Genomic DNA, 27,128 nt, shown 5'->3' on the forward strand with positions numbered 1-27,128 from the left:
AATAATGGGTCAATGTAGCATCATCAATTGTAATAAATGTAGCGTTCTGGTGTGGGATGTTGATGGTGAGGGAGGTTGTGCATACGTGGGGGAAGGGGGTGTATGGGAAATTTCTGTCCTTCTCAATTTAGTGTGAACCTAAACATGCTCAAAAAAATAAAGCCTTTAAAAATATAAGAAAATTCGGGCTTCCCTGGTGACGCAGTGGTTGAGAATCTGCCTGCTAATGCAGGAGACACGGGTTCGAGCCCTGGTCTGGGAGGATCCCACATGCCACAGAGCAACTGGGCCCGTGAACCACAACTACTGAGCCTGCGCGTCTGGAGCCTGTGCTCCACAACAAGAGAGGCCGCGATAGTGAGGCCCGCGCACCGCGATGAAGAGTGGCCCCCTCTTGCCACAACTAGAGAAAGCCCTCGCACAGAAACGAAGACCCAACACAGCCAAAAATAAAAAAAAAAAAAAAAAAAAAAAGATTAAATGAGGTAATGTTCTCTTGAAAAAAAAAATATAAGGAAATTTATTTGATAGAAAGTGAGGAATAGGTCTGGCTTCATATCTGATTGATCCGATAGCTCAATGATGACACCAAGAACGATTTCCTTCTGTCTGCTCTGACAATCAATCACAGTGTCACATGGTGACTGCTGGAATAACTGGGGCTTCCTGCATCTTCGTTCATGTTTAATGGGAGGGAAAAAATCCAGAATTCCAAGTATGTCACCTAAATTACATACTTTCCCCTGGATGGAATGTTGAGATTGACTTAAACCCAACAGGGATGACCATCATTGCCCTTGCCATCAGGGTGGAGTTAGCTTTCCCTGATGCCCATAGCTGCAGAGGATGGCCAATTCCTGAAAGAAAATCAGGAAGTCTTATACCAGGAGGAGGGGTAATGTTTGCTGGGTAAGCACTTGACAACATCCCTGAGAGCAGTGGAGGAGACCCATTACGGTATTGGTGGCTTTCTTGAAGTTAGAACAAGAAAGGAATTTTTTAGAATTTAGAGAAGGAAGATATGGGACTAATAAGAATTATGACTATTAGTGGGACCAATTAAGGAATTTAGAGGTTAACTTTTAGAAGACTCTTGTGTTTTAGATTTGAACTCAGAATTTGCCATTAGAAAAAAACATGTTAGGAAACAAGAAGAAATTAAGCACACAGTATTTCACAGCAAGATGAAAATTCTCCCTCAGTTTATCTTCAGTTCTCAAAGTCAAGTGGGGATGATTGATAGACACTGTGGAAACAATTCAGGTGAAGGGTTCAGTGGATGCCACCCCAAAATATGTCACTTTGGCATACTGACTAGAGCTAAAGGCACTTGAAAAACAGCAGGCGCCAGAAGGGCACTTATCCCCCATTTTTTCCTTGAAAGCAGAAGAGGAGACTCCCATGTGAGCGGTGCCTTCCCTATACAGCAGGAAAGTTCAGTCTTATCACCAGAAATAGGAGTCAAGGCTGAGAGAGTTCTGCACATGACTGTCACAATCATTTCTCTTCCTTTAGTTTCCCCGTATATTTTACTTTTCCACAGTTTGCACTTTCTTCAAACTACTGTATAAATACTTCGGTTTTTCCACTTCTTCGGGTCTTCATTTCCTTGTTGAGACCTTGATGTACATGTAAAAAAAAAAAACTTAGTATTCTTTTCTCTTGTTAATCTGTCTTATGTTAATTTTATTCTCAAGCCTAGTCAGAAACTCCAAAAGAGTATAGGTAAAATTTTTCCTCCCCTACACAGGTGAGATAAGGTAAAACCACATGCATTCCTAGTAGAAATTTTGTTGATATTCGAATAGTAACAAGTATTGAAATAGAGCACAAACAAAGGGATACTGTTGAGGAAACAGATGATGTCAAGGGGCTCTGATTAGCTAGATGTGGTCCAGTCAATGGCCACTAAAGGGTTGAAGAAGCCTGAAGAGCACTGTCCTCTCCTAAAATGAGGTTTGATTAGTTCCTACCCCTGGGGCTTCTCCAGATCCAAACTGATGCCCATGCAGAACTGGTGTCCACTTACTGTTCAGAATGAAACCTCTTTTAGGAAAAGGAACAGTCCTCCTCCCTCCCTGCAGCTTCTAGGTTTAACTAGAAAGTATCAAGAAATTTTGAGATCCTATAAAGTGTGTAAGATAGAAAGGGTCAGTCTTCCCATAAGCCATTGCAATAGAATCCTTCACTATTGCAATAGTGTCCGTGTGGGTACTTCACACCATATTCTTTTTTCTAAAGTACAGTGGCAACTGTATCACCCTCTTTCTTACCAATCTTTAAGGTCTCCCTTTGCCTGTACAATTAAACACATTTAAGACTGTCTATCACATAGCATTCTCCTCCTTTTGTAGTGTTTACACACTGCTATTTTATGTGTACCCTATACTCTAACATGGATAACTATACTTGAACACACTTGAGTTTTCCACCACTGAGCCTGTTACTTTGACTTCCTAAAATGTCTTCTGTATATAAGGAAAAACCTACAGTTCTCCTCCTGTGTCTTTCTTTTCTGTGTGTCTCCTTTACTACTCACGCAGAACACTGCACTTCTGACACTGCTGGTTACCACATGTGTGGAGGTTTTTTTCTCCACACCAGGCAAATCTCTGAGACAACCATCTGGATGTCCTACAATTTAATTCAGTCCTAACACTGTCTACCTGGAGATGGTGTTCAGTTGCCTGAGGTTAAAGGCTCAGTCCCGCAAAACTGCTCTCACCCTCCTCAGCTGCCAGTTGCAAGTAGTAGGTCCCCAGGGTACCCACAACTTCTGTGTGATTTGGCAATAAATCCGAGGTTTCCACAACCCCCTCCTCAGGTTCAACTAATTTGCTAGAGCAGCTCGCAGAACTCAGGGAAACCCTTACATCAACTACCTTATTAAAGGAAATCACAAAGGATATAGAGAAACAGCCAGATGAAGAGATGCATGGGGCGAAGTCTGAGAGGGTCCCGACTACAGGAACTTCTGTCCCTGTGGAGTTGGGGTGCATCACCCTGCCTGTGTGGTAGTGTTTGCCAACCTGGAAGCTCTCCAAACCCCATACTATTGGGATTTTCTGGCGGCTTCCTCACATAGGCATGATCAATTATTAACTCAGTTTCTGGCCCCGCTGTCCTCTGGAGAATGGGGCAAGACGGCTGAAAATTCCAAGCTTCTAATCATGGATTGGTCTTTCTGGTTACCAGTCCCCATCCAGGAGCCATCCAGGAGCCCACCCAGAGTCGCCTCGCTAGAACAAAAGATGCTACTAGTGCTTTTATCACTTAGGAATTTACAAGGGTTTAGGAGCTCGGTGCTGGAAGTTGGGAGAAAGGTACAGGCAGAGACCAGTACACATATTTCTTATCATTTCCACCTTCCGTCATCAAGTCCATCTTGCAAAACCTGACACGTATATATTCACACACATATACATAGTTTAAATGGCAAATAACAAGGTAATATAATGTTGCCAACATATATTAGAATTATCTAATATATCTACTTCTGAAATACATAATGAAATGCTGCTCTAGGTCATGAAGAAACAGTTGAACATTCTAAAGGAATGGGAAATGTAGATTAAAAGGAATACAAATATTTTCCCAATAAGAGAGGGAAATATTCAACCTCACTAACAACAAAAACAAAAACAAAAAAGCACAACAGTATGAGATTCTCTTTTCAACCTATAAAATTTATAAAATTATAAAAATTAGACACACACACACCTATACACACACATTACACCAGTATTGACAACATGGCTGTCTCATACAGTGTCTTTGATGGTGTAGTTGATTGTTTCTGGTATGCATAGTAAAGGATCATAATACTGTTCAGAAGTTTGACCAAGTAATTTCCTTTCAAAGAATCTCTCTTAAAGAAATCATCAGTGACACACAAAGACTTATACATGTATATGTCCCTTCACCATAGGAACGGACTTTATAAAGAAAAACTATCAACAATGTCAAGGGTAACAACAGGGGATTGATTAAATGAAGGGTAGTAGCACCAATCAATGGAATACACATCACTGTTTTTAAAAAGTCATGTATTTGAAGAATATAATAACATGGTAAGAAAAACATCATACAATACTGAGGTAAAAACGGAGTTTTTACTTGAGTAAAAACTCAATACACACAACAACAAGCCTAGAGGAAAATGGAAATATTCTAAAATGTTAAGTGTGCTAGTTTCTAGTGAATGGATTATATGTACCTCCTTTTCTAGTGAATAATTTTCTCTGTTTTCCAAGCTTTCTATGAATTTTTATTACTCTAGATTCAGAGAAAAAGAGATCCTATCAGTTAAGACCCATATCAAAAGCCACTATCACTCTGAATTCTTTTCTAATCTTCACATCATAGTATGTAGTTTCACTCTCCCCTCCAGAGCACGTGCCTATGGTGTCTCTATTTCCCCTTTTCTTAGATCCTCCTACTCAAGAGAATTTAAAGAGGAAATCATCTTTGTGTCTTTTGAAATACATGGTCTACAATTTAACTTCATCATTAATTGGCCCCCAAATTTCTGCTGCTTCTGCCTTTTATCACTCATTATCAGCCTCTAGAGAAGCCTGACACTCCAGCTTGATAGATGGCGAGATTCCTTCAAGTGTCACGGAAGACGCTGTTTACAGAAAGTAGCAGAAAGAGAGATACAAAGAGAGGAAAGAGGAAGAGGAGAGCAAATCACATACACATTGTTAACAATCAAGGGAAGGAGTATAGGCATTCTGAGTTGCCTGTCAACTCCCGCAAAACCATACTACTATGTCAAGGGTTTAAACACGGTTCCAGATCTACTCTTTCAACATCAATGCCCTGAAATACCCCTACCCTCACACTGCAAGTCCAGGAACTCCCCTGAGAACTTAGGCAGGAGAAAGACGAGCCACTTCCTTTGCCTGTGGCTGGGGCTGCTGCCCTGCACAGGGCATGGACGGGCTCAAGAGAGAAGAAACTTGATGTGGGGAGCCAGGGCCCCAGCTCTAGAGGTACCATGCAGGTACTGAGTCTCAGTTTCCTCATCTGTAAAATGAAGATGACACCTGCCTCACAATGGTATAGAAGAAAAAAACAGATGGCAAAACAAAAAGAGTTCTGTACTGTTTCTGAATTTCAGGAAAAAACACCTGTCAGGAATTGCTTTACTGAAAAAGAAAGTTGAGGAACTGGAACACCATATCACAAATTAATGTGTTTTTTATTTAAACACATTAAGCTTTAGAAAAGTTTAGTAAGTTTAATATGGAACTGTTTATATCAAGTGGTGCAAAACTGAATCATTTATTTGCACGCTAATGATTATTAAAGTCACTTATGAAATTCATCTAAATAATGTTTTACCAGCTTTCAAAATAACTAGATCACAAAGGTCCATATGTGAAGATACAAAAATAACTTAAAATACGCTTGCATGAGGAGAATCCTTACTCATTCATGGAGAAGATATCAAAGAACTAAAAACATACTTGCTTTGAAAATTTTTAGTAATTTTTTTTCATCTAAGTAGTTCTGTAACTAGTATAGTAATTTACAGTTAAGATGTTCACTTCCATTCTTAAATTAGAAACTCAGATCTGATAAGATTTTTGATATTTTATATGCTTTTCTTCCACAGTAGGTAATCATTTATTTATAAATTAATTATTAAACAAAATCAATAATAAACTATTCAAATAATTACTGAGCACCAATTGTGTACCAGGTATTACTCTTTTCCTTTCAGAGCTAAAGCCTTGTCAGTTATGTGTTGTTAGATACTAAAGGGCATGGGCTTTCTCCATCTGTTGTGTTTTCCGTAGAATCACTCTCCTCCCAAACAACTGAAAAAGTATGTAATTTATAAATATCTTGAAAATTTCTTGGTACGTTCACTTTAACACTGAAGTAATTATTAACAAGAAAAAAACTACACATATACACTAATTGTGGCAGCTGTTCCCAGGATTAATGATTACAGCATTCCTGGGATTGTCCCCTTTTCCCCACCCAAGTGTTTGTGGAAGAAAGTCTGGAGCTGCTGCCAAGCATCCACCTGGGCCCTGGCATGAGCCCTGGGCTCCCCTCCCCAGATGACAGGACTGCCCACCAAGGTGTGCAGGGAAGCCTGGCACATGGGGAAGTAAGGAGGCTCAATGTAGTGTCCCGCCCCTGGGTAGCAGATGATCTGGGGCTTCGCCTTACTATGGGCCTGCAAGCGTTTAGAGGCCTCATTAGCATAGAATTCACTCTTCCAGTTGTGGTCATCCTGACCCACAAGGAACAGGAAGGGGCACTCAGCCCTTTCCACAGGAATGAAGCTCTTCTGGTCAGGTCCTTCCAAAGGGCTGTTCAGGACATCCAAAATGTCTGCTAGGCCATCTTTGGTCACCTTGAATCGACTTCGGCTGACACCCACAGGCGGCAGAGTCTCACCCTTGTAGTGTAAGGTTCCGCCGACACTGGCCACAGAGCCATTGATTATGACAGCCGCGGTGATGCCCTTCAGGAACGAGGCCATGGAGAGGCAGAGTTCGCCTCCTTTGGAAATCCCAAGCAGCCCGACCCCTGGGCCCTTTACCTGAGAAAAGGCCAAAGGGAAAAGGAGAATGAGTCCATGAACAGTGCAGTGTGGCGAGTAGCGCCTGGACTTGAGAGTCGGTTAGAACTGAGCGTGGATCTGGGCTCTCCCACTTATCAGGGTTTGCAGCCTTGGGATACTGACTTATCCTTCCTCTTTACCTTGCTTTCCACAATTTCTCCATCACCATTCCTGGTGTCTTCAACCATGTGGATGACAACTAAATACTTTGGCCTCTCAGTTCCTTGACCTCCAAACCTCCCATGATCTTTTTTTCTCCCCGACCTTAGACACACACTTCCATTGTCATAACCTAAACCGAGTCATCAATAAGTACATCATCTCCAAAATCTCAGCTTCAAGCATTCTACTCTCTAATCACCATCTTATTTATCTCCAGTTTAGCCATTTTAGTACTGCCCACTCCCACCTCTTTGAGACCCTGACTACCATTTTTTCCATATCAGTACCTCTCTCATTTTCTCACTTCCCACCTCATCCAGCTTAGATTTCAAGCTTCATCGTTATTATCGCTCGCCTGCAAACACTCCTAACTCCCTTAATACCTCTCTCCCTTTGGTCCTACTTGCCTAGAAAAGTGCTAACCTCAGTTAAAAACACCTGTTATTCACTTCCTCCAGGCCTGCATTTGTGCAAATGAACACTGCTGGAGAAAAAAATACATGCTTGTCGGGCTTCCCTGGTGGTGCAGTGGTTAAGAATCCACCTGCCAATGCAGGAGACATGGGTTCGAGCCCTGCTCCAGGAAGATCCCACATGCCGCGGAGCAACTAAGCCCATGCGCCACAACTAATGAACCTGTGCTCTAGAGCCCGCGAGCCACAACTACTGAGCCCGTGTGCCTAGAGCCCATGCACCTCAACAAGAGAAGCCACCGCAATGAGAAGCCTGCGCACCACAACGGAGTAGCCCCCACTTGCCACAACTAGAGAAAGCCTGCACACAGCAACGAAGCCCCAACGCAGCCAAAAATAAATTAATTAATTAAAAAAAAATACATGCTTGTGCGGACAGATCTTACTTTCATGTCATGACCACAAATTTCAAATAAGCATCCATATTGCCCCTCAATCCTGCTTCCCTGATGTTTGCTTTCCACTTCTCCAAAAGGCCATTCCACCTTGTCTCCTACCTCTGTAAGCCCCTTTAACCCCTATTCGCCTTCACTAAAAATAGAAGCTATCAGGTAGGAACTTGTTCTCAATTTTCCCTTCCAAGTCTACTTAGTTCTACATGAATCAAGCTCTCCTCCTTCCCTCCTGTTTCCAAAGTATCTCTAATTCAAGGCCACCCTCTGCTTGTGCTTGGGACCCCATCTATCCTCACCCTCAGGGACTCTGCTCCTGCAATTACTTCCTCCTTCTCTCTCTCCTTCATAACTTTCTTCTCTACTGGCTCATCCCCATCAGTGTACCCCAAGCTCTAGTACCTCTTACATTTTAATAACAATCCTTTGAGCTTAAATCCACTCTGCCCCAGTTTTCTACTCCCTTTCACAGCAAAACTTGTGGGAAACTTTGTCGTTATTTTCTTTCTTCATTTTCTACTCAATCCCCTCCAGGGTAATGTGGGTTTGCCCTATTCCATAAGGACTCTTCTTGTCAATTACCAAACTCTTCTGTTACAAATGCCTTTTTATTGACCTCTCAACAGCACTTTTTTTTTTGTCACGGTTTCTACAAGAGCACCCTTAACTGTTTTCAGCCACTTATTTCTCATAAAGATACTCGGAATGGGATATTACTGTCATCCCAACTTTTGAGAGGAAGAAACAGAGGCCCCAAGGTCATGAAGCTAGTTAAGTGGCAAAATCAAACCTCAAATTTAACTTTTCTCTATCAAACATATTGTGCTGGTTCCACTACACCCCATCACATTTTCTAAGAGCTCCAGCACTTCCATCCACCTTGAGCTCTGATTGACTTATAAAATAAGCAAGGTTTATCTCCTAATCCTCTGATACCCTGAGCAAGGTCTATCTTCTAATCCTCTGATATCCTGAGCCCTCCAAACACTCCATACTACCTAGGTTCCTTGTCACCAGGTTCTTCTTTAAAACTGAATCCTCTGCTCTCAGAGGGGCACATGGAGGAGAGGTTTATTAAACACAAACATTTAAACTAGAGTCACTGATCTCCTTCCTCTTTTCCTCTACTTCCTGTGTCAAACCCAGGGTTCTCAATGTGTTTGGGCTTGTAATGAAATAGTATAAAATACTGGAATTTAAAATTCCATAATTCCAACTAGGACATCTTTACTAGCAGGAAATCTATTACAATAACATCTAATTGCATGGAAACTGTCTGGGAAAAGCGACTATGAAAGGTAGTGGAAGGGGGCAGGGAAGGGCTGTCATGAATTTGTCAAGTTCTGTGAAAACCAAGAGCATTTAAGAGAAGGAGAACTGATACGTAGAACATAAAAATTAGAGGAAGTTCCAACCTGAGGGTGATTAAGCAGGTAGTTCATAGCTTCTTCAAAGTACTCCAGGTGGAGGTTCTCTATGCTCTTGGGGAGGTCTTCATAGTTATAATAAGCCAGAGCCATCACAGCAAAACCCTTCCCAGCCAGCAGACTAGCTCGATATTCCGGAAGGCCACGTCCAGTTCCAGAAATGTCCACAATCCCAGGAAAGGGTGCGGGTCCTTGGGAAGAAACAAAACACAAGACTAAACTATACTTGAAACTCTTTGCAGTGGCGTCAAAAGCCATTTTTACCTATTTGGTGATGTCAAAGTTTTCTGTTGACAATCAGAAATGCTGAACGGCTCTGGTCTTCAAAGATCCAGACTGCAGAAATGCTGAATGGCTCTGGTCTTCAAAGATCCAGACTGTGGCATAGGCTAAACCCACATTCCCCACTATACCTGGGGCCTCAAGGCCCCACAGATTTTTACAAAGAGCATGTACTATTTTTTATTTATGTATGTATGTATGTATGTATGTAGGTATGTATGTATGTATGTATGGCTGTGTTGGGTCTTCGTTTCTGTGCGAGGGCTTTCTCCAGTTGCAGCGAGCGGGGGCCACTCTTCATCGCGGTGCACGGGCCTCTCACTGTCGCAGCCTCTCCCGTTGCGGAGCACAGGCTCCAGACGCGCAGGCTCAGTAGTTGTGGCTCACGGGCCTAGCTGCTCCACAGCATGTGGGATCCTCACGGACTGGGGCACGAATTCGTGTCCCCTGCATTGGCAGGCGGAGTCTTAACCACTGCGCCACCAGGGAAGCCCCATGTACTATTTTTGTGATTAAAAATAATTTAAAGGGACTTCCCTGGTGGCGCAGTGGTTGAGAATCTGCCTGCCAATGCAGGCGACATGGGTTTGAGCCCTGGTCCTGGAAGATCCCACATGCCACGGAGCAACTAAGCCCGTGCACCACAACTATTGAGCCTGCGCTCTAGAGCCCATGAGCCACAACTACTGAGCCCGCGTGCCACAACTTCTGAAGCCCGTGCACCTAGAGCCCAAGCTCGGCAACAAGAGAAGCCACTGCAATGAGAAGCCCGTGCACAGCAACGAAGAGTAGCCCCCGCTCGCCGCAACTAGAGAAAGCCCGCGCACAGCAACTAAGACCCAACATCGAAGACCCAATGCAGCCAAAAAAAATAAATTTATTTTTAAAAATAATAATAATTTACAGATAATGAAAACAGCAAATCATTGCCCTCTCCCGCCCGCCCCCCGCCCCCAAATCAACAATGCCAAATGCTAGTGAGGATGTGGAACAGCTGGATCCCTCATACACTGCTGGTGATGTGAAATTAATAAAGGGAAACCTCACAATGGATCCAGAGGACAGAAGGGGAGCTCTCAGCAGTACCACTCCACATCATTTTTAGGAAGAATTGTCAAATACAGATCCCAAGAGAAGAATCATCAACAGGAAAGAATCATCAATCACAGGCCCCCAAAAGAAAAGATGTACATTGCATCCCTTCCAAGAAATCGACTACCCCAGCAACTCAGCTAATGAGAAATCACCATCACCCTAAACTGTCACTTTTCTCCAATGGACTTTTGTTAAAAACAACCCCTACCAAATTCCTTTTTCTGTATAAAACAACATTCCTCTCCTTGTTTTGTTGGACTTGCCTATGGTTTTTGCTATGGCTTGCTTGTCCTGAATTGCAATTCTCTGGTATTGTAGAGTTAACCCATTTTTGCTGGTAAAACCACTGTTTTATTTTTAAGGGCAACATGACTTGGTGTTCAGAAGTGGGATCCAAAAAGGACCCCACAAAACTCCCAGGCTGGTGTGGACACAGGTGCCAGTACCCACAGAGCCCACTGAGCTTACTGCCTTCTAGCTGACCCTGGAGTTTGAGGGTAAGTCTCTCCTGGATTTCAAGCTCCACTCTCTGCACTGTGAGCTCTCCAAGCTTTATTCGGGATCTATTTAAAGGCTTTGGGACACTGGTGGGGAGTGAGGGGGAGGAGAAGTGGAGCTCCGACAGGACCAGCACCCCTGAGGGGTGGCTGGGAGAGGGGAGGGGTTCCCACGCCTGGAGGAACCCTTGGGGGTTCAGATGGGGGGAGCGAGCCTAGTGTTTCCCCTGCCCAATCAGCCCCGGGAAGCCTGCTGGGCTTCCAGGCTGTGTCCTCCACCCTCTGAGGCCCTCTTCAGGCCCTGTGGGTCCTAGGGGCACAGGAGGTGGGGGAGAGTGGAGAGAGAAGAGGAGAGGCAGACAGGGAAGGGCCCTCCAGGACTGGAGGATCAGGGGAGGCACGGAGGGCATTTCCCCCGCCCACTCAGGCCCTGGAAAACCTGCTGGACTCCCAAGCCTGGACCTCCTTCTCTGGGGCCCCCTCTGGCCAGGTGGGTCCTAGGGGTGTGGGAGGGAGGGAGGAGAGGGGAAGAGGAGGAGAGACTGACGGTGGGGAGGGGCCATCCAGGATCAGAGGATCAGGGGAAACACTGGAGGCATTTCCCCCACCCACTCAGCCCCAGGAAGCCTGTTGAGCTTCTGGATCTGGTCCCCTGCCTTCTGGGGCTCCCTCTGGCTGTGTGGGTCCTAGGGGCATAAGAGGGAGGGAGGGGGGAAGAAGAAGAGAGGCCAATGGGGGACGGACCCTCTGGGATTGGAGGATGGGGGGGAACGCACCTAACTCCCCCCCCCACAACTCAGGCCCAGGGAGCCTGCGGGGTCCTGGACGTGGTCCTCCACCCTCCAAGGCCAGAGGCACTGCTGGGCCCCTCCTGCCTAAGCCCTACCCCCCACCCCCGCAGGGCCTTTTCCGGCCCTTTGGGACCTAAGCATAGGCCCGATCCACCGCCTAAACCCCACTCCTGCTTAAGCCCCGCCCCCCTCCCCCAGCCAAGGCTTTTTTTTTTTCTCTCTTTTTTGCTATTGTGGTTCTGTTTTACCTTCTGGTTGTTGTTTCATCTATATTTTTATTTTTTTCTACCATATCTTTTAGTTTTCTAATTTTGTTATTTACTCTGTTATTGTTCTCCTCCTTTTTTTCTTTTTCTGCCACCCCACACAGCTTGCAGGATTTTGGTTCATGAGCCGGGGGTCCGGCCTGAGCTCCTGCGGTGGGAGCTCCAAGTCCGAACCACTGGCCTAACAGAGAACCTCAGACCCCAGGGAATATTCACCAGAGTGAGGTCTCCCGGAGGTCCTCATCTTGGCACAAAGACCCAGCTCTACACAACAGCCTATAAACTCCAGTGCTGAAAGCCTCAGGCCAAACAACCAGTAAGACAGGAACACAATCCCACCCATCAAAAAAAAAAAAACAAAAAACAAAATGAGACAACAAAAAAATATGTCACAGGTGAAGGAGCAAGGTAAAAACCTACAAAACCAAATAAATGAAGAAGAAATAGGCAACCTACCTGAAAAAGAATTCAGAGTAGTGATAGTAAAGATGATCCAGAGTCTTGGAAATAGAATGGAGGCACAGATTGAGAAAATACAAGAAATGCTTAACAAAGCTCTAGAAGAACTAAACAAACAAACATAGATGAACAACACAATAACTGAAATGAAAAATACACTAGAAGGAATCAATAACAGAATAACTGAGGCAGAAGAATGAATAAGTGAGCTGTAAGACAGAATGGTGGAAATAACTGCCTAGGAGCAGAATGAAGAAAAAAGATTGAAAAGAATTGAAGACAATCTCGAAGACCTCTGGGACAACACTAAACGCACCAACATTCGAATTATAGGGGTCCCAGAAGAAGAAGAGAAAAAGAAAGGGTCTGAGATAATATTCGAAGACATTATAGTGGAAAATTTCCCTAATATGGGAAAGGAAATAGTCACCCAAGTTCAGGAAGCGCAGAGAGTCCCATACAGGATAAACCCTAGGAGAAACACACCAAGACACATATTAATCAAACTAACAAAAATTAAATTCAAAGAAAAAATGTTAAAAGCAGCAAGGGAAAAGCAACAAATAACATACAAAGTAATCCCCATAAGATTATCAGCTGATTTTTCAGCAGAAACTCTGCAGGCCAGAAGGGAGTGGCAGAATATACTTAAAGTGATGAAAGAGAAAAACCTACAACCAAGATTACCCAGCAAGGATCTCATTCAGATTCAACAGAGAAATCAAAAGCTTTACAGACAAGCAAAAGCTAAGAGAATTCAGCACCACCAAACCAGCTTTACAACAAATGCTAAAGGAACTTCTCTAGGCGGGAAACACAAAAGAAGAAAAAGACCCACAAAAACAAACCCAAAACAATTAAGAAAATGGTAACAGGAGCATACATATGGATAATAACCTTGAATGTAAATGGATTAAATGCTCCAACCAGACTCAACACAGACTGGTTCAATGGATATAGAAACAAGACCCAAATACATGATGGCTACGAGAGACCCACTTTAGACCTAGGGACACATATAGACTGAAAGTGAAGGGATGGAAAAAGATATTCCATGGAACATGGAAATCAAAAGAAAGCTGGAATAGCAATACTCGCTTCAGATAAAATAGACTTTAAAATAAAGGCTGTTACAAGAGATAAGGAAGGACACTACATAATGATCAAGGGATCAATCCAAGAAGAAGACATAACAATTATAAATATTTATGCACCCAACATAGGAGCCCCTCAATACATAAGGCAAATGCTAACAACCATAAAATGGGAAATCGACAGTAACACAATAAGAGTGGGGGACTTTAACACCCCTCTTACACCAATGGACAGATCATCCAAACAGAAAACAAATAAGTAAACACAAGCTTTAAATGACACAATAGACAAAATAGATTTTTAAAAATTAATTAATTAATTAATTAATTAATTTTTGGCTGCGTTGGGTCTTCGTTGCTGCGTGAGGGCTTTCTCTAGTTGCGGCGAGCGGGGGCTACTCTTTATTGCAGTGTGCGGGCTTCTCATTGCAGTGGCTTCTCTTGTTGTGGAGCACGGGCTCTTGGTGCTCAGTCTTCAGTAGTTGTGGCACATGGGCTCAATAGTTGTGGCTCTCAGGCTCTATAGCGCAGGCTCAGTAGTTGTGGTGCATATATTTAGTTGCTCCGTGGCATATGGGACCTTCCCGGACGAGGGATCGAACCCATGTCCCCTGCATTGGCAGGCAGATTCTTAACCACTGTGCCACCAAGGAAGTCCCTAGACCAGATAGATTTAATTGATATTTATAGGACATTCCACCTGAAAGTGGCAGAATACACTTTCTTCTCAAGAGCACATGGAACATTCTCCAGGATAGATCACATCTTGGGTAACAAATCAAGCCTTGGAAAATTTAAGAAAACTGAAATCATATCAAGCATCTTTTCTGACCACAACACTATGAGATTAGAAATCAATTACAGGAAAAAAAACTGTAAAAAACACAAATACATGGAGGCTAAACAGTGTGCTACTAAATAACCAAGAGATCACTGAAGAAATCAAAGAAGAAATTAAAAAATACATGGAAACAAATGACAATGAAAACACGACGACCCAAAACCTATGGGACGCAGCAAAAGCAGTTCTAAAGGGAAGTTTATAGCAATTCAATCTCACCTCAAGAAACAAGAAAAATCTCAAACAATCTAACCTTACAACTAAAGCAACTAAAGAAAGAAGAACAAAGAAAACCCAAAGTCAGTAGAAGGAAAGAAATCATAAAGATCAGATCAGAAATAAATGAAAAAGAAATGAAGGAAACAATAGCAAAGATCAATAAAACTAAAAGCTGGTTCTTTGAGAAGATAAACAAAATTGATAAACCTTTAGCCAGACTCATCAAGAAAAAAAGGGAGAGGAAGCAAATCAATAAAATTAGAAATGAAAAAGGAGAAATCACAACTGCCACCTCAGAAATACAGGATTATAAGATTATAAATACAGGATTATAAATACAGGAGTATAAATACAGGATTATAAATAGGATTAAATATATAAATATAAGATTTTTTAAAAATATATAAATATAAGATCTTATATAAATATAAGATTATAAATACAGGATTATAAATAGGATTATAAGAGACTACTACAAACAACTATATGCCAATAAAATGGACAACCTGAAAGAAATGGACAAATTCTTGGAAAGGTACAATTTTCCAAGACTGAGCTAGGAAGAACTAGAAAATATAAACAGACCTATCACAAATAATGAAATTGCAACTGTAATTAAAAATCTTCCAACAAACAAAAGCCCAGGACCAGATGTCTTCACAGGCAAATTCTATCAAACATTTAGAGAAGAGCTTACACCTATCCTTCTCAAACTCTTCCAAAAAACTGCAGCGGGAGGAACACTCCCAAATTCATTCTATAAGGCCACCATCACCCTGATACCAAAACCAGATAAAGATATCACAAAAAAAGGAAATTACAGACCAATATCACTGATGAACATAGATGCAAAAATCCTGAACATAATACTAGAAAACAGAATCCAACAGCACATTAAAAGGATCATACACCATGATCAAGTGGGATTTATCCCAGGGATGCAAGGATTCTTCAATATACACAAATCAGTCAATGTGATACACCATAGTAACAAATTAAGGAATAAAAACCATATGGTCATCTCAATAGATGCAGAAAAAGCTTTTGACAAAATTCAACACTCATTTATGATAAAAACTCTCCAGAAAATGGGCAGAGAGAGAAGATACCTCAACATAATAAAGGCCATCTATGACAAACCCACAGCAAACATCATTCTCAATGGTGAAAAACTGAAAGCATTTCCACTAAGATCAGGAACAAGACAAGGATGTCCACTCTCGCCACACTTACTCAACATAGTTTTGGAAGTCCTAGCCATGGCAATCAGAGAAGAAAAAGAAATAAAAGGAAAACAAATTGGAAAAGAAGAAGTAAAACTGTCACTGTTTGCAGATGACATGAACTATAAATAGAAAATCCTACAGATGCCACCAGAAAACTACTAAAACTAATCAATGAATTTGGTAAGGTTGCAGTATCCAAAATTAATGCACAGAAATCTCTTGCATTCCTATACACTAACAATGAAAAATCAGAAAGAGAAATTAAGGAAACAATCCCATTTACCACCACAACAAAAAGAATAAAATACCTAGGAATAAACATACCTAAGGAGCAAAAGACTTATACTCAGAAAACTATAAAATATTGATGAAAGAAATCAAAGATGACATAAACAGATGGAGAAATATACCATGTTCTTGGATTGGAAGAATCAATATTGTGAAAAGGACTATACTACCCAAAGCAATCTACAGATTCAATGCAATCCCTATCAAACTACCAATGGCATTCTTCACAGAATTAGAACAAAAAAATTTTACAATTTGTATGGAAACACTAAAGACCCCAAATAGACAAAGCAATCTTGAGAAAGAAAAATGTAGCTGGAGGAATCAGGCTCCCTGACTTCAAACTATACTACAAAGCTACAGTAATCAAGACAGTATGGTACTGGCACAAAAACAGAAATATAGATCAATGGTACAGGATCGAAAGCCCAGAGATAAACCCACACACTTGTGGTCACCTAATTTATGACAAAGGAGGCAAGAACACACAATGGAGAAAAGACAGCCTCTTCAGTAAGTGGTGCTGAGAAAACTGGACAGCTACATGTAAAAGAATGAAATTAGAACACTACCTAACACCATACACAAAAATAAACTCAAAATGGATTAAAGACCTAAATGTAACACCAGACACTATAAAACTCTTAGACAAAAACATAGGAAAAACACTCTTTGACATAAACCACAGCAAGAACTTTTCTGACCCACCTCCTAGCGTAATGAAAATAAAAACAAAAATAAACAAATGGGACCTAATTAAACTTAAAACTTTTGCACAGCAAAGGAAACCATAAACAAGATGAAAAGACAACCCTCAGAATGGGAGAAAATATTTGCAAATAAAGCAACGGGCAAGAGATTAATCTCCAAAATGTACAAACAGCTCATGAAGCTCAATATCAAAAAAACAAACAACTGAATTAAAAAAATGGGTGGAAGACCTAAACAGACATTTCACCAAAGAAGACATACAGATGGCCAAGAGGCACATGAAAAGAAGTTCAACATCACTAATTATTAGAGAAACACAAATCAAAACTACAGTGAGGTATCACCTCACACAGGTCAGAATAGCTATCATCAAAAAATCTACAAACAATAAATGCTGGAGAGGGTGTGGAGAAAAGGGAACCCTTTTGCACTGTTGGTGCGAATGTAAATAAATACAGCCACTATGAAGAACAGTATGGAGGTTCCTTAAAAAACTAAAAATAGAACTACCATATGATCCAGCAATCCCACTACTGGGCATATACCCTGAGAAAACCATAATTCAAAAGGACACACGTACCCCAATGTTCATTGCAGCACTATTTACAATAGCCAGGACATGGAAACATGGAAACAATCTAAATGTCCAATGAGAGATGAATGGATAAAGAAGATGTGGTACATATATACAATGGAATATTACTCAGCCATAAAAAGGAATGAAACTGGGTCATTTGTAGAGATGTGGATAGAACTAGAGTCTGTCATACAGAGTGAAGTAATCCAGAGAGAAAAACAAACGTTGTATATTAACACATATATGTGGAATCTTGAAAAATGGTACAGATGAACCTATTTGCAGGGCAGGAATAGAGATGTAGACGCAGAGAATGGACATGTGGACATGGGGGGGGAAGGGGAGGGTGGGATGAATTGGGAGATTAGGTTTGACATAAATATACTACCATTTGTAAAATAGCTAGCTAGTGGGAACCTGCTGTATAGCACAGGGAGCTCAGCTTGGTGCTCTGTGACAACCTAGATGGGTGGGATGGGGGGGTTGGGAGGGAAGTCCAAGATGGAGGGGATATAGGTATACATAATAGCTGATTCACTTCACTGTACAGCAGAAACTAACACAACATTTTAAAGCAATTATACTCCAATTAAAAAAAAAAGGCTTTGTCCTTTATTCCTTTAGCCTTGGGTCTGATTTGTTTAGGAACTGGGCTGTTCCTATTGGAACTGTGCTGTTTAGGAATTTTTCTTTTTGCTCTAGAGAAAAACCTTTAAGAAATGGGATCCCAGTCATCAAAATGCTTTGACGATGCCCCCGCTTCTGGGACTCCAGCCGGTTTTATGTTTAAAAACTTTGGTCCCTCCTCATGTGCATTTCTAACTAAATGGACAGCCCTAAGAAACATAATTTAGAACACCAATCGACATGATGGGGAACTTTTGAGCTCCCCAAACTTACTTGTCTTTCCTTTTTTTAAAATAAATTTATTTATTTATTTTTGGCTGTGTTGGGTCTTCATTGCTGTACGCGGGCTTTCTTCAGTTGTGGTGAGCGGGGGCTACTCTTCGTTGTGGTGCGCAGGCTTCTCACTGCAGTGGCTTCTCTTGTTGCGGAGCACGGGCTCTAGGTGCCGGGGCTTCAGTAGTTGCGGTGCATGAGCTCAGTAGCTGTGGCTCACAGGCTTTAGAACACAGGCTCAGTAGTTGAGGTGCATGGGCTTAGTTGCTCCGCAGTATGTGGGATCTTCCTGGACCAGGGCTCAAACCCTTGTCCCCTGCATTGGCAGGCGAACTCTTAACCACTGCGCCACCAGGGAAGTCCTACTTACTTTTCTTAAAACTGAATTGGACACCCATTTTAATTGGCATTTTGAGGCTTCCAAACAATATCGGGAATCTAAAATTACCTCTCTGCAAATAACAATTTCTAAGGTAACTGAGGCAAACAAACAACTAAAGAAGTCAAAAGGCTTCTGAGGCCTCTCTTTCCCTCTCCCCTTCTTTGACTCCATACATATGGCAGCCACCTTACTGTGTTCAGGCCCCACCTCTAATGCCACCCCCCTCCTTCCCTGCTGCACTGCCTCCACCTCCTCTATGCCTCAGTTTCCCCGTTCTAATGCTCTCACTGAGTTTCCCTTTTTCCCTGAACTTCTCTCTACTCCCTCCTCCTCTGAACCTATCAGAATCTGCCCCTCTAAAATTATGTCTTCTGAGGACCCAAATAAACCCCAAATTTCTTATGTTCCCTGGACTAAAGCCAAACTGGGAGCCATAGTTGAAGAGTTTTTAAAGTAACTGAGGACCCTCATAGGTTTGCTGAAGAGTTTAACACAGTTATTCAAACTTACCAAGCTGGTTGCTTAGATTTCTATCAGTTAGTCCACCTGCTTGTTGGTGAGGTCAACCCAAACGTTGGATGAAGCGTCCCTGATGAGAACATCCTGAACAGGATTTAGAAAAACAAACCCCTAACTTTTGGCAAAGTGCTAGAATACTTGCTGAAAACCTCTACTGAGCAATTACAGTAGCTTTTCCTAAAACTACTGATTGGAACAAAATTCAGGCTTGCACACAAAAATCTGATGAACCTGTTCATGACTAGTAGAATTGATTTCAGATTGTTTTCAAAGCAAATTCTGGTCTTCCTTCATATGGTGAATCCACTCAGGTAGCCTTTGACTCTATGTGTATTTATGTGCTGAGCCAGGATCTTCCTCTTTTAGTTAAAACAAGCAGGGTGGAATGGGAAACTATGTCCACTCCAGATTTAGTTAGTCTGGCAAATCAGCTCACTTGCACCCTAGATGAGTCACCTAAAAGAAAGACCACTAGACTTCTTAATTTTCAACTCTGGCAAATGAAGTCCCCTGAACAGAGCCAAAATCCCTCGTAGTTTTTCCTATTATTGCAAAGAGCCCGGACATTGAAAAAGATTTTTACAAATTTTAGTGCTCCAGGTGCCTTCAGGCCTCTAGCCAGCCTTTCCAATGTCCTCCTAATTTCCAATGACGGGGCTCTGAGGAACTACAGGGCCCCTTCCCAATCCTCCTTCTTAATCCACTTGGAGAAACATTTCTCCAGATTGGGGATGAAGCTCTCTCTGTCCTTAATGACACACCAGAGCTACACTCTCCATGCTCAACCCCACTGCTATAAAGCAGCCCCTGCTTTGGAGTTCTAAAATAGTTCAAATAGTGGGGCTCTCTAATGAATCTCAAGAAGTTCCTGTCTCTGAACCTATTCCCTTCTGTTTAGGCCCTTGACAGATATACACCCTTTTCTCCTGAGTTCCTCTGTCCCTATTCATTTATTAGGCTGAGACTCAGAAAAGGATTATACTGGAATTTCTCTCTCCCACAACAGGGAAATAATTCTGGAATTTGACAGTAGCAATCAAAATAGCCAACCAAGTGAATTAAATGACTCTTTGACATCCTTTATTGGCTCCATTACTGACGGCACTGTAGCTGAATCTGGGAGACACTGATCAATTGTCCTGACTGGATCAGCTACCATCATCCTCTTTACAGGCAAAATTTCAAGTGATATTGGAGGAATCCACAGTGCAACTCCTATCAACATTCAAACAGATCTCTCAAAACCTCTCCCAAAATTAATCAGTACCCTAGAAATAAAGAATCCCTGCAAGGTATCAAACCCATAATAGAGGATTACAATCCTCAGGGCTTCATTATCCCCTGTACTAGTCCCTGGAACACCCCTATTTTAGCTGTGAGAAAACCCAATGGCTGGGCCAGGAGGTTTGTCCAGGACTTACAAGCAATAAACACTGTCATCCCTTGACACCTTGCTGTTCCTAACCCACACACACTACTGACATCTAGTCCCAGCAACTTTTTCACTGTAACTGATTTATACAGTGCATTCTTTAGTATTTTAATTGACGAGCCTAGCCAATACATGTTTGCTTTCACTTGGGAAGAAAGGCAATACACCTGGACAGTAATGCCCCAGCCTTCCACAGAGAGTCCCTCCTACTTTTCACAAGTCTTGAAAGCTGATTGGGGTGATATGAACGTTTCTGCAGGCTCTACTTTGTCACAATACACAGATGATTTGCTTCTCTGCTTGCCTCAAAACTCTTCATGGGAAGACAACATCCACCTGTTAAAACTTTTGGCCTTCAAGGGACACAAAGTCTCCAAAGAAAAATTGCAGTTTGCTCTAATGCAAGTTGGATATTTAGGACACCTGATTATGGAAGAAGGACTACATTTGGTTCCAAGTAGATGGGGCATCCTGTACTTCCCGAAACCTAAAATTAAGTGCCAATTATGAGGTTTTCTCAGGCTAGCTGTCAACTGTCAAAATTGGATTCCAAATTTTTTCATATGACCCAGCCCCTATATACTTTACTATAAAACAACAATCTGGTCTTACCAGAAATTCTAAAATTCCCACTACTTACCACTGTACATGCATTAAGCCATTAGTCTGCTGACAAAATGATAGCATTCACGAACAAATAGTGGTGAGGAAATATTAATAAAGTCACAAAAAGTGCCTACACCTCACTTGCCCCACCTGCTCAAGCTAGAATCCAGGAAAACCTATTCACACTGCTCCTGGACACTTACTGTCTAATGGGCCATTCAAGTTTTGGCAAATAGATTTCATACAGTTTCCTCTTTCTCATGGATCTAAATATGTTTTGGTCACGGTTTGTATGTTTTCTCACTGGACTGAAGCTTTCCCCTGTAGACAGGTCACTGCTTCTGCTATAGCTAAAGTTCTGTTAGAAAAAATTATCCCTACCTGGGGAACCCCTCCTGAACTGCATAGCGATCGGGGAACCCATTTTACCGGTCAGGTACTTCAATAAGTCTGTGCTGTTTGGCTGGTTTTACAACACTTTCACTGTGCTTACTTACCATACTCGATCTTCAGGGTAAGTCAAACAAACTAAGGGCACTATTAAGACTCAACTGGGGACTTCCCTGGTGGCGCAGTGGTTAAGAATCTACCTGCCAATACAGGGGACACGGGTTCAAGCCCTGGTCCAGGAAGATCCCACATGCCGCAGAGCAACTAAACCCGTGCACCACAACTACTGAGCCTGTGCTCTAGAGCCCGCAACGAACACCCAATGCAGCCAAAAAAAAAAAAAAAAATAACAAAGACTCAATTGGCGGGACTTCCCTGGTGGCCCAGTGGGTAAGACTCTGCGTTCCCAATGCAGGGGGCCGGGATTCAATCCCTGGTCGGGGAACTAGATCCCGAATGCATGCCGCAACTAACAGTCCACATGCTGCAACTAAGAAGTTCGCATGCAGCAACTAAGAAGTCTGAATGCCGCAACAAAGATCCCAAGTGCCGCAACTAAGACCCGGCGCAGCCAATAAATAAATATTAAAATTTTTTTTTTTTAAAAGACTCATTTGGCAAAATTCGTACAAACCCTCCAAACACCTTGGCCAAAAGCATTGCTGTTGGTCCTTCTAAATCTCAGATCCACCCCCTTTGGAACTCATAAACTCTAACCCTTTGAGATAGTCACAAGACAGCCAATGCACCTGGCCCCTGCCTCTTTTGATTCACAGCTGATAAAAGGAGGTATATTTCATACTGTAAAGACCTCGTTGCTTCCATTAAAAATAATCATGCTTTGGTAGAGCAATCTTGTCACAGAGCAATCCCAGGAGATGAAGACCTTAAGCATCATACCTTGTATTCTGGAGATTTCCTCCATTGAAAAAAACACCTCCAGAAAGACTCTTTTAACCCCACTGGGAAGGCCCCTTTCAAGTACTGCTAACCAACCCTTGTGCTGCCAAACTCCAGGGAATAGACTCTTCATTTCACATGACACATCTAAAAAAAGCACCAAACCCTCACTGGACCTCACATCATAGGATGACCTGAAAGTAAAGATTTCCCAGAATTGAAGCACACGACATCTAACCAGACAGCTTTGCTAAGATGTCAGGGCCAGTACTGTTAGAAAGTTTAGGATTCACATTAGTCTTTTCATCTGGACTATTAACTGACTCTGGATTCTTATCCAAATTCAGGGTAACGGAACTTGGCAACCTCACATGCTATGCCACTAATAACACATTTGGTTACAAACGTTTCTTTTAAGGTAAGAATACTGTTTTAAAATGTCTTTGAAGTTTTGCTGTCTTCATGAAGAGTTCATTAGCTGTTGCCTCATGTTTATGCCTGCACTGTACCTTCCTGAATGCACTTGGTTAATTGTTTTAGATCAAGTGTGCTCTTGTTGTATTCGCTAGTCTATTTTGCTTTCCTGGCTGCTTTAAACAGGGATTTCCAGGAGGCATCCATGGCTCTGGGTTCGCCTCAGTAGGGAGAACTTTTCTCCCCGAAATCAGAATAAGTGCCAATAAATATTTATTCAGTTGGCTATCTTCAGGCCTAGGATCCCGGTTTAGAATCATCATACAATTTGGAATTGTCATGTCACTTTTGATTCTATACTTGTTTCCTGTCAAACCTCTGTAAAAATGATATACGCCAAAAGAGATGATCTCTAGTTCTTAGGGTCTTGAGAAATATGGACTATAGATGGAAAGTGCCTGAAAGTTCTCCCTCCTACCCCTCCTTGTTACTCAAATGTGACCTCAGTAGGTTTCCACTCTGTGCAGTTTCCCTCTAACAAGGGACATGACAGCCAGGAAAGGTCCTTCCTGACACAGAAGGACAAAAAGCCACTCCACTGACTCTTGATCATCGATGTTTTTGGAGAAAGATCGGGATTAAAAGGGAGAAATGTGAAAACTAATAAAGGGAAACCTCACTACAATGGAGTCAGGAGGACAGAATTGGGGAGCTCTCCTGCAGTACCACTCCATGTCAATTATAGGAAGAATTGTCAATTACAGATCACAACAGAAAGATCATCAACAGGAAAGAATCATCAACTACAGGCCCCAACAGCAAAAGATGTAAATGGCCTCCCCTCCAAGAAACTGACTACCCCAGCAACTCAGCAATGAAAAATCACCATTATCCCAAACTCTCTTTTATCTGATGGACTTTTGTTCAAAACAACCCCTCCCAGCTTCCTCCTTTTTCTCTATAAAATAGCGTTCTTCTCCTTGCTTTGTTGCACTTGCCTATGGTTTTTGCCGTGGCTTGCTTGTTCCAATTTGCAATTCTCTGCTATTCCCAAATTAACCCATTTTTGTTAGTCAAATAACTAACTTTTATTTTTAAGGGCAACAGTGGGGATGCAAAATGATACAATCACTTTGGAAAACAGCTTACAATTTCTTATAAAGTTAAACATACACTTAGGTTATGACCCAGCAATCTCACTCCCTGGTATTTACCCAAGAAAAATGAAAACTTGTGTTCACACAAAAACTTGGATGCAAGCGTTTCCAGTGACTTTATTCTTAATCCCCAAAGACTTGAAACCCAAATGTCCTCCAACTGGCGAAAGAATAAACAAACTGTGCCACATTCATGTAATGGGAAACTTCTAAGACACAAGAAGAAGGAACTACCAATATATGGAGCAACAGGAATGAATCTCAAATACATTATGCTAGACTCAAAAAGCTACCTACTCTGTATAAGTCTAGTTATGTCACATTTTCACTATTTACATTAAAAGTTTGTATTTAATGTGCGAATTTTAAGGACTATTTATAAGGCAAATACTTTACAAGCAGAACTTTAATAATTCAGTACTAACCGTCAAAGCCCTGTCAGTACCTGTTCCCCTTCCCTCACTTTCCACTATTCTGAATTTTATTAATCTCTTGATTTTCTTTACAGTCTTACTACTTGTAAGTATACCTTAAATGGCATTTTGTTTATTTTGCCTATTTTTTGAATTTTATCTGAATGTAATGATACTGAATGTGTTCTTTGGGGACTTAATGTTTCCATCAACACTGTTTTTGAGATTCATCCATTTTGATTCTTGGTTTTTAAAAAATATTTATTTATTTTTGGCTGCATGGGGTCTTAGTTGCTGTGGCACGTGGGCTTAGTTGCCCTGCGGCACGTGGGATCTTAGTTCCCTCACCAGGGATCGGAACCCGCGTCCCCTGCATTGGAAGGCCGATTCTTAACCACTGGACCACCAGGGAAGTCCCTTGATTCTTGTGACTACAGTTCAATCACTTTTGTGCTATAAATATACCTCAATTTATTCATCAGTTTTATTGCTGATGGACATTTAGGCTGTTTCCAGTTGTTTTTGCTCTTACAAACGTAAATACCTATTGGTGCACCAGGAGTAGAATGCCAGTCTACTTTCTAAGTAAAAGCAATTTTTTCCAGGTAGATGAATAATTGTATTCCTTTTTAAAAAAAATTTATTTTATTTATTTATTTTTGGCTGCGTTGGGTCTTTGTTGCTGCTGGCGGGCTTTCTCTAGTTGCGGTGAGCAGTGGTTACTCTTTGCAGTGCATGGGCTTCTCAAGGTGGTGGCTTCTCTTGTTGTGGAGCACTGACTTAAGTAGTTGTGGCTCACGGGCTCTAGAGCGTAGGCTCAGTAGTTGTGGTGCACAGGCTTAGGTGCTCGGCGTCATGTGGGATCTTCCCAGACCAGGGCTTGAACCCGTGTCCTCTGCATTGGCAGGCGGATTCTTAACCACTGCGCCACCAGGGAAGCCCCAACTGTGTTCCTTTTAGCAGTGTATGGGAGTTCCTTTTCCTCCACATACTGGTCAAAAACTGGTAATGTTAAACTTCTAAATTTTGAGGGTGTTTAATGTAGTGTGTAGTTTTATTTTGCATTTCCCTGATCCTAATCAGGATAAGCATCTTTTAACTTTTTCATTGGCCTGTTGCTTTTTATGTAATGGTAAAATTAACCAATAATTCAGAAGATTTCCAGTGGATAGCAAAAGGCCTTCTTCCTTCATGGTAATTTTCTTAAATCTTAATATACTCTGGGAGTTAGAAGCAAAGTTGTAAAACTGAGAAACTTTAGACAGAAAACTTTAAAAACTGGAAACTCCTTATACTTTTTTTTTTTTTTTTATTTTAATTACAACTATCTTTACCCTTTCCTTGCGATGTCTTCGTTCTGACCTCTGTCTTGGAGCAGCAGAGCCACCTCCCCAGCCAGCCTTACGTTCCATTCTTGTCTCCTCGAAATTTTCAGGCCCCACAGAGCTTCGGAATGTTGGGAGCTACCTACTTACTGCTTTTCTCTCTCACAGACAAGATAAACAGGGAAGCAGGGGGCTTACCCGGCGGCAAGAAGAGCGTGGCGCGCACACGGCCTGAGCGCACGGGCTCGCGCCGCACCCCCGGCGCCAGGAAGTCGCGCTCCTGCACCGCCCGGCTCAGGAGTCCTCCAGCCTCCGGGTCGTGGCCATCGAGCACCTCCAGCTCCACGGCGAAGGGCGTCTGCACGTCCCGCTTCACCAGCCGCAGCAAGGGCTTCTCGGGCTCCAGAGCCCAGAGGAGCCCCATGGGCTCGAGCCCCGTGAAGCTGCCGCCCAGCGCGGGCGCGCGCTCCAGGTCCAGCTGGCCGTGGGCGTCGGCGCAGTAGCGCGCGTGGGCTCGGAACAGCGCGCCCTTTTCGTCGCGCAGGGACGCGCGCAGCGTGACCTGCTGCCCCGGGGCCAGGCCGCGCACGGCGATGCGCACCGGCTCGTCCCAGCGGCAGCGGACTGCGGGCTCCAGCGTCACTGTCGCCGCCATCCTGGTAGGGGCCCAAGAGTTTGGGTCACCGGTCCTCAGCTTTGTAGGCCCTGCCAACCGCGCCCAGGGTGTAGGGTCCCATCGACAGAGTCGGAAGGGTCGCAGGAGAGCCGGAAATGAGACCACCATTTTGCGCCTTTTTCAGATCTCGGGTCAACTGAACAGGGCTGTGAAGAAAGTTAGAAACTAGAGTCCCTCTAGCGACAGGCTGCCTATCTGCAGTCTAAGGCCTAATGGGGCCGAGCAGCCTGCTATAACTCTTTGGAGGGCCGCGAAGTCCTGCCAATCAGTGGCCGACCTTTAAAAGCAAGAGCGAAAGCAGACACACAGGAACTTTATGTTGGGAAAAATTTTCCTAGTTTTGCCTCTCAGGAGCTCTTTGGCTCGTGCAGCGTGGGCTGGACCGGGCTGCCCCTGAAGGAACCTGGCCCTTAACAAAGTGTCCAGTCTCCAAAATTAATGTAATAGGGCAGGGCGCGCCGGCCGGACCCCGGGGCCTCCATGATGTAGGAGCGTGAGACCACCGCCGCCTCCTGCAGCCAGCCGCCCGATTGGCTCCGATGCGGGCCCGGGGCCGACCGGGGCGACCCCGGCCTCTGCCCCCGCCCCCGCCCCCAGCCTAGCTGCTAAGGCAGACGGCAGCTGAGGCAGC

General features: G+C 42.9%; 2 protein-coding genes across 7 annotated transcripts in view; one reads left to right on the forward strand and one right to left on the reverse strand.

The window, feature by feature from the left end:
* Positions 1-27,128, forward strand: part of HEATR4 (HEAT repeat containing 4) — a 231,879-nt gene that overhangs the window by 15,329 nt on the left and 189,422 nt on the right. For 2 of the 3 annotated variants that reach the window (XM_082451581.1, XM_082451582.1), the window contains exon 2: positions 10,777-10,911. Coding sequence is in view for 1 of the 3 variants with exons in the window: in XM_082451584.1 (XP_082307710.1) it covers positions 22,889-22,930 (42 nt within the window). In the remaining 2 variants the exon portion in view is untranslated. Of the gene's footprint in view, positions 1-10,776; positions 10,912-19,274; positions 22,931-27,128 lie in introns of those variants that run through there. The other variant, XM_082451584.1, reaches the window with a different exon arrangement.
* Positions 1,186-26,605, reverse strand: LOC309655887 (acyl-coenzyme A thioesterase 1-like; the record flags this gene model as incomplete). 4 transcript variants are annotated; one of them, XM_082451790.1, is made up of 3 exons in its annotated part: positions 1,186-1,619; positions 9,026-9,228; positions 26,020-26,605. In XM_082451790.1, the coding sequence occupies 3 exons, from the start codon at positions 26,603-26,605 to the stop codon at positions 1,602-1,604; spliced, it is 807 nt and encodes a 268-aa protein (XP_082307916.1). In that variant the 3' UTR covers positions 1,186-1,601. The 4 variants fall into 4 exon arrangements, 3 of the variants coding, with proteins under 3 accessions (XP_082307916.1, XP_082307915.1, XP_082307917.1); XM_082451789.1 differs by lacking the exon at positions 1,186-1,619 and adding an exon at positions 2,263-6,562; XM_082451791.1 differs by lacking the exons at positions 1,186-1,619; positions 26,020-26,605 and adding exons at positions 2,263-6,562; positions 18,284-19,219.

This window comes from Balaenoptera physalus (genome assembly GCF_965194825.1).
Source record: "Balaenoptera physalus genome assembly, chromosome: 2".
NCBI classification, from domain to species: domain Eukaryota; kingdom Metazoa; phylum Chordata; class Mammalia; order Artiodactyla; family Balaenopteridae; genus Balaenoptera; species Balaenoptera physalus.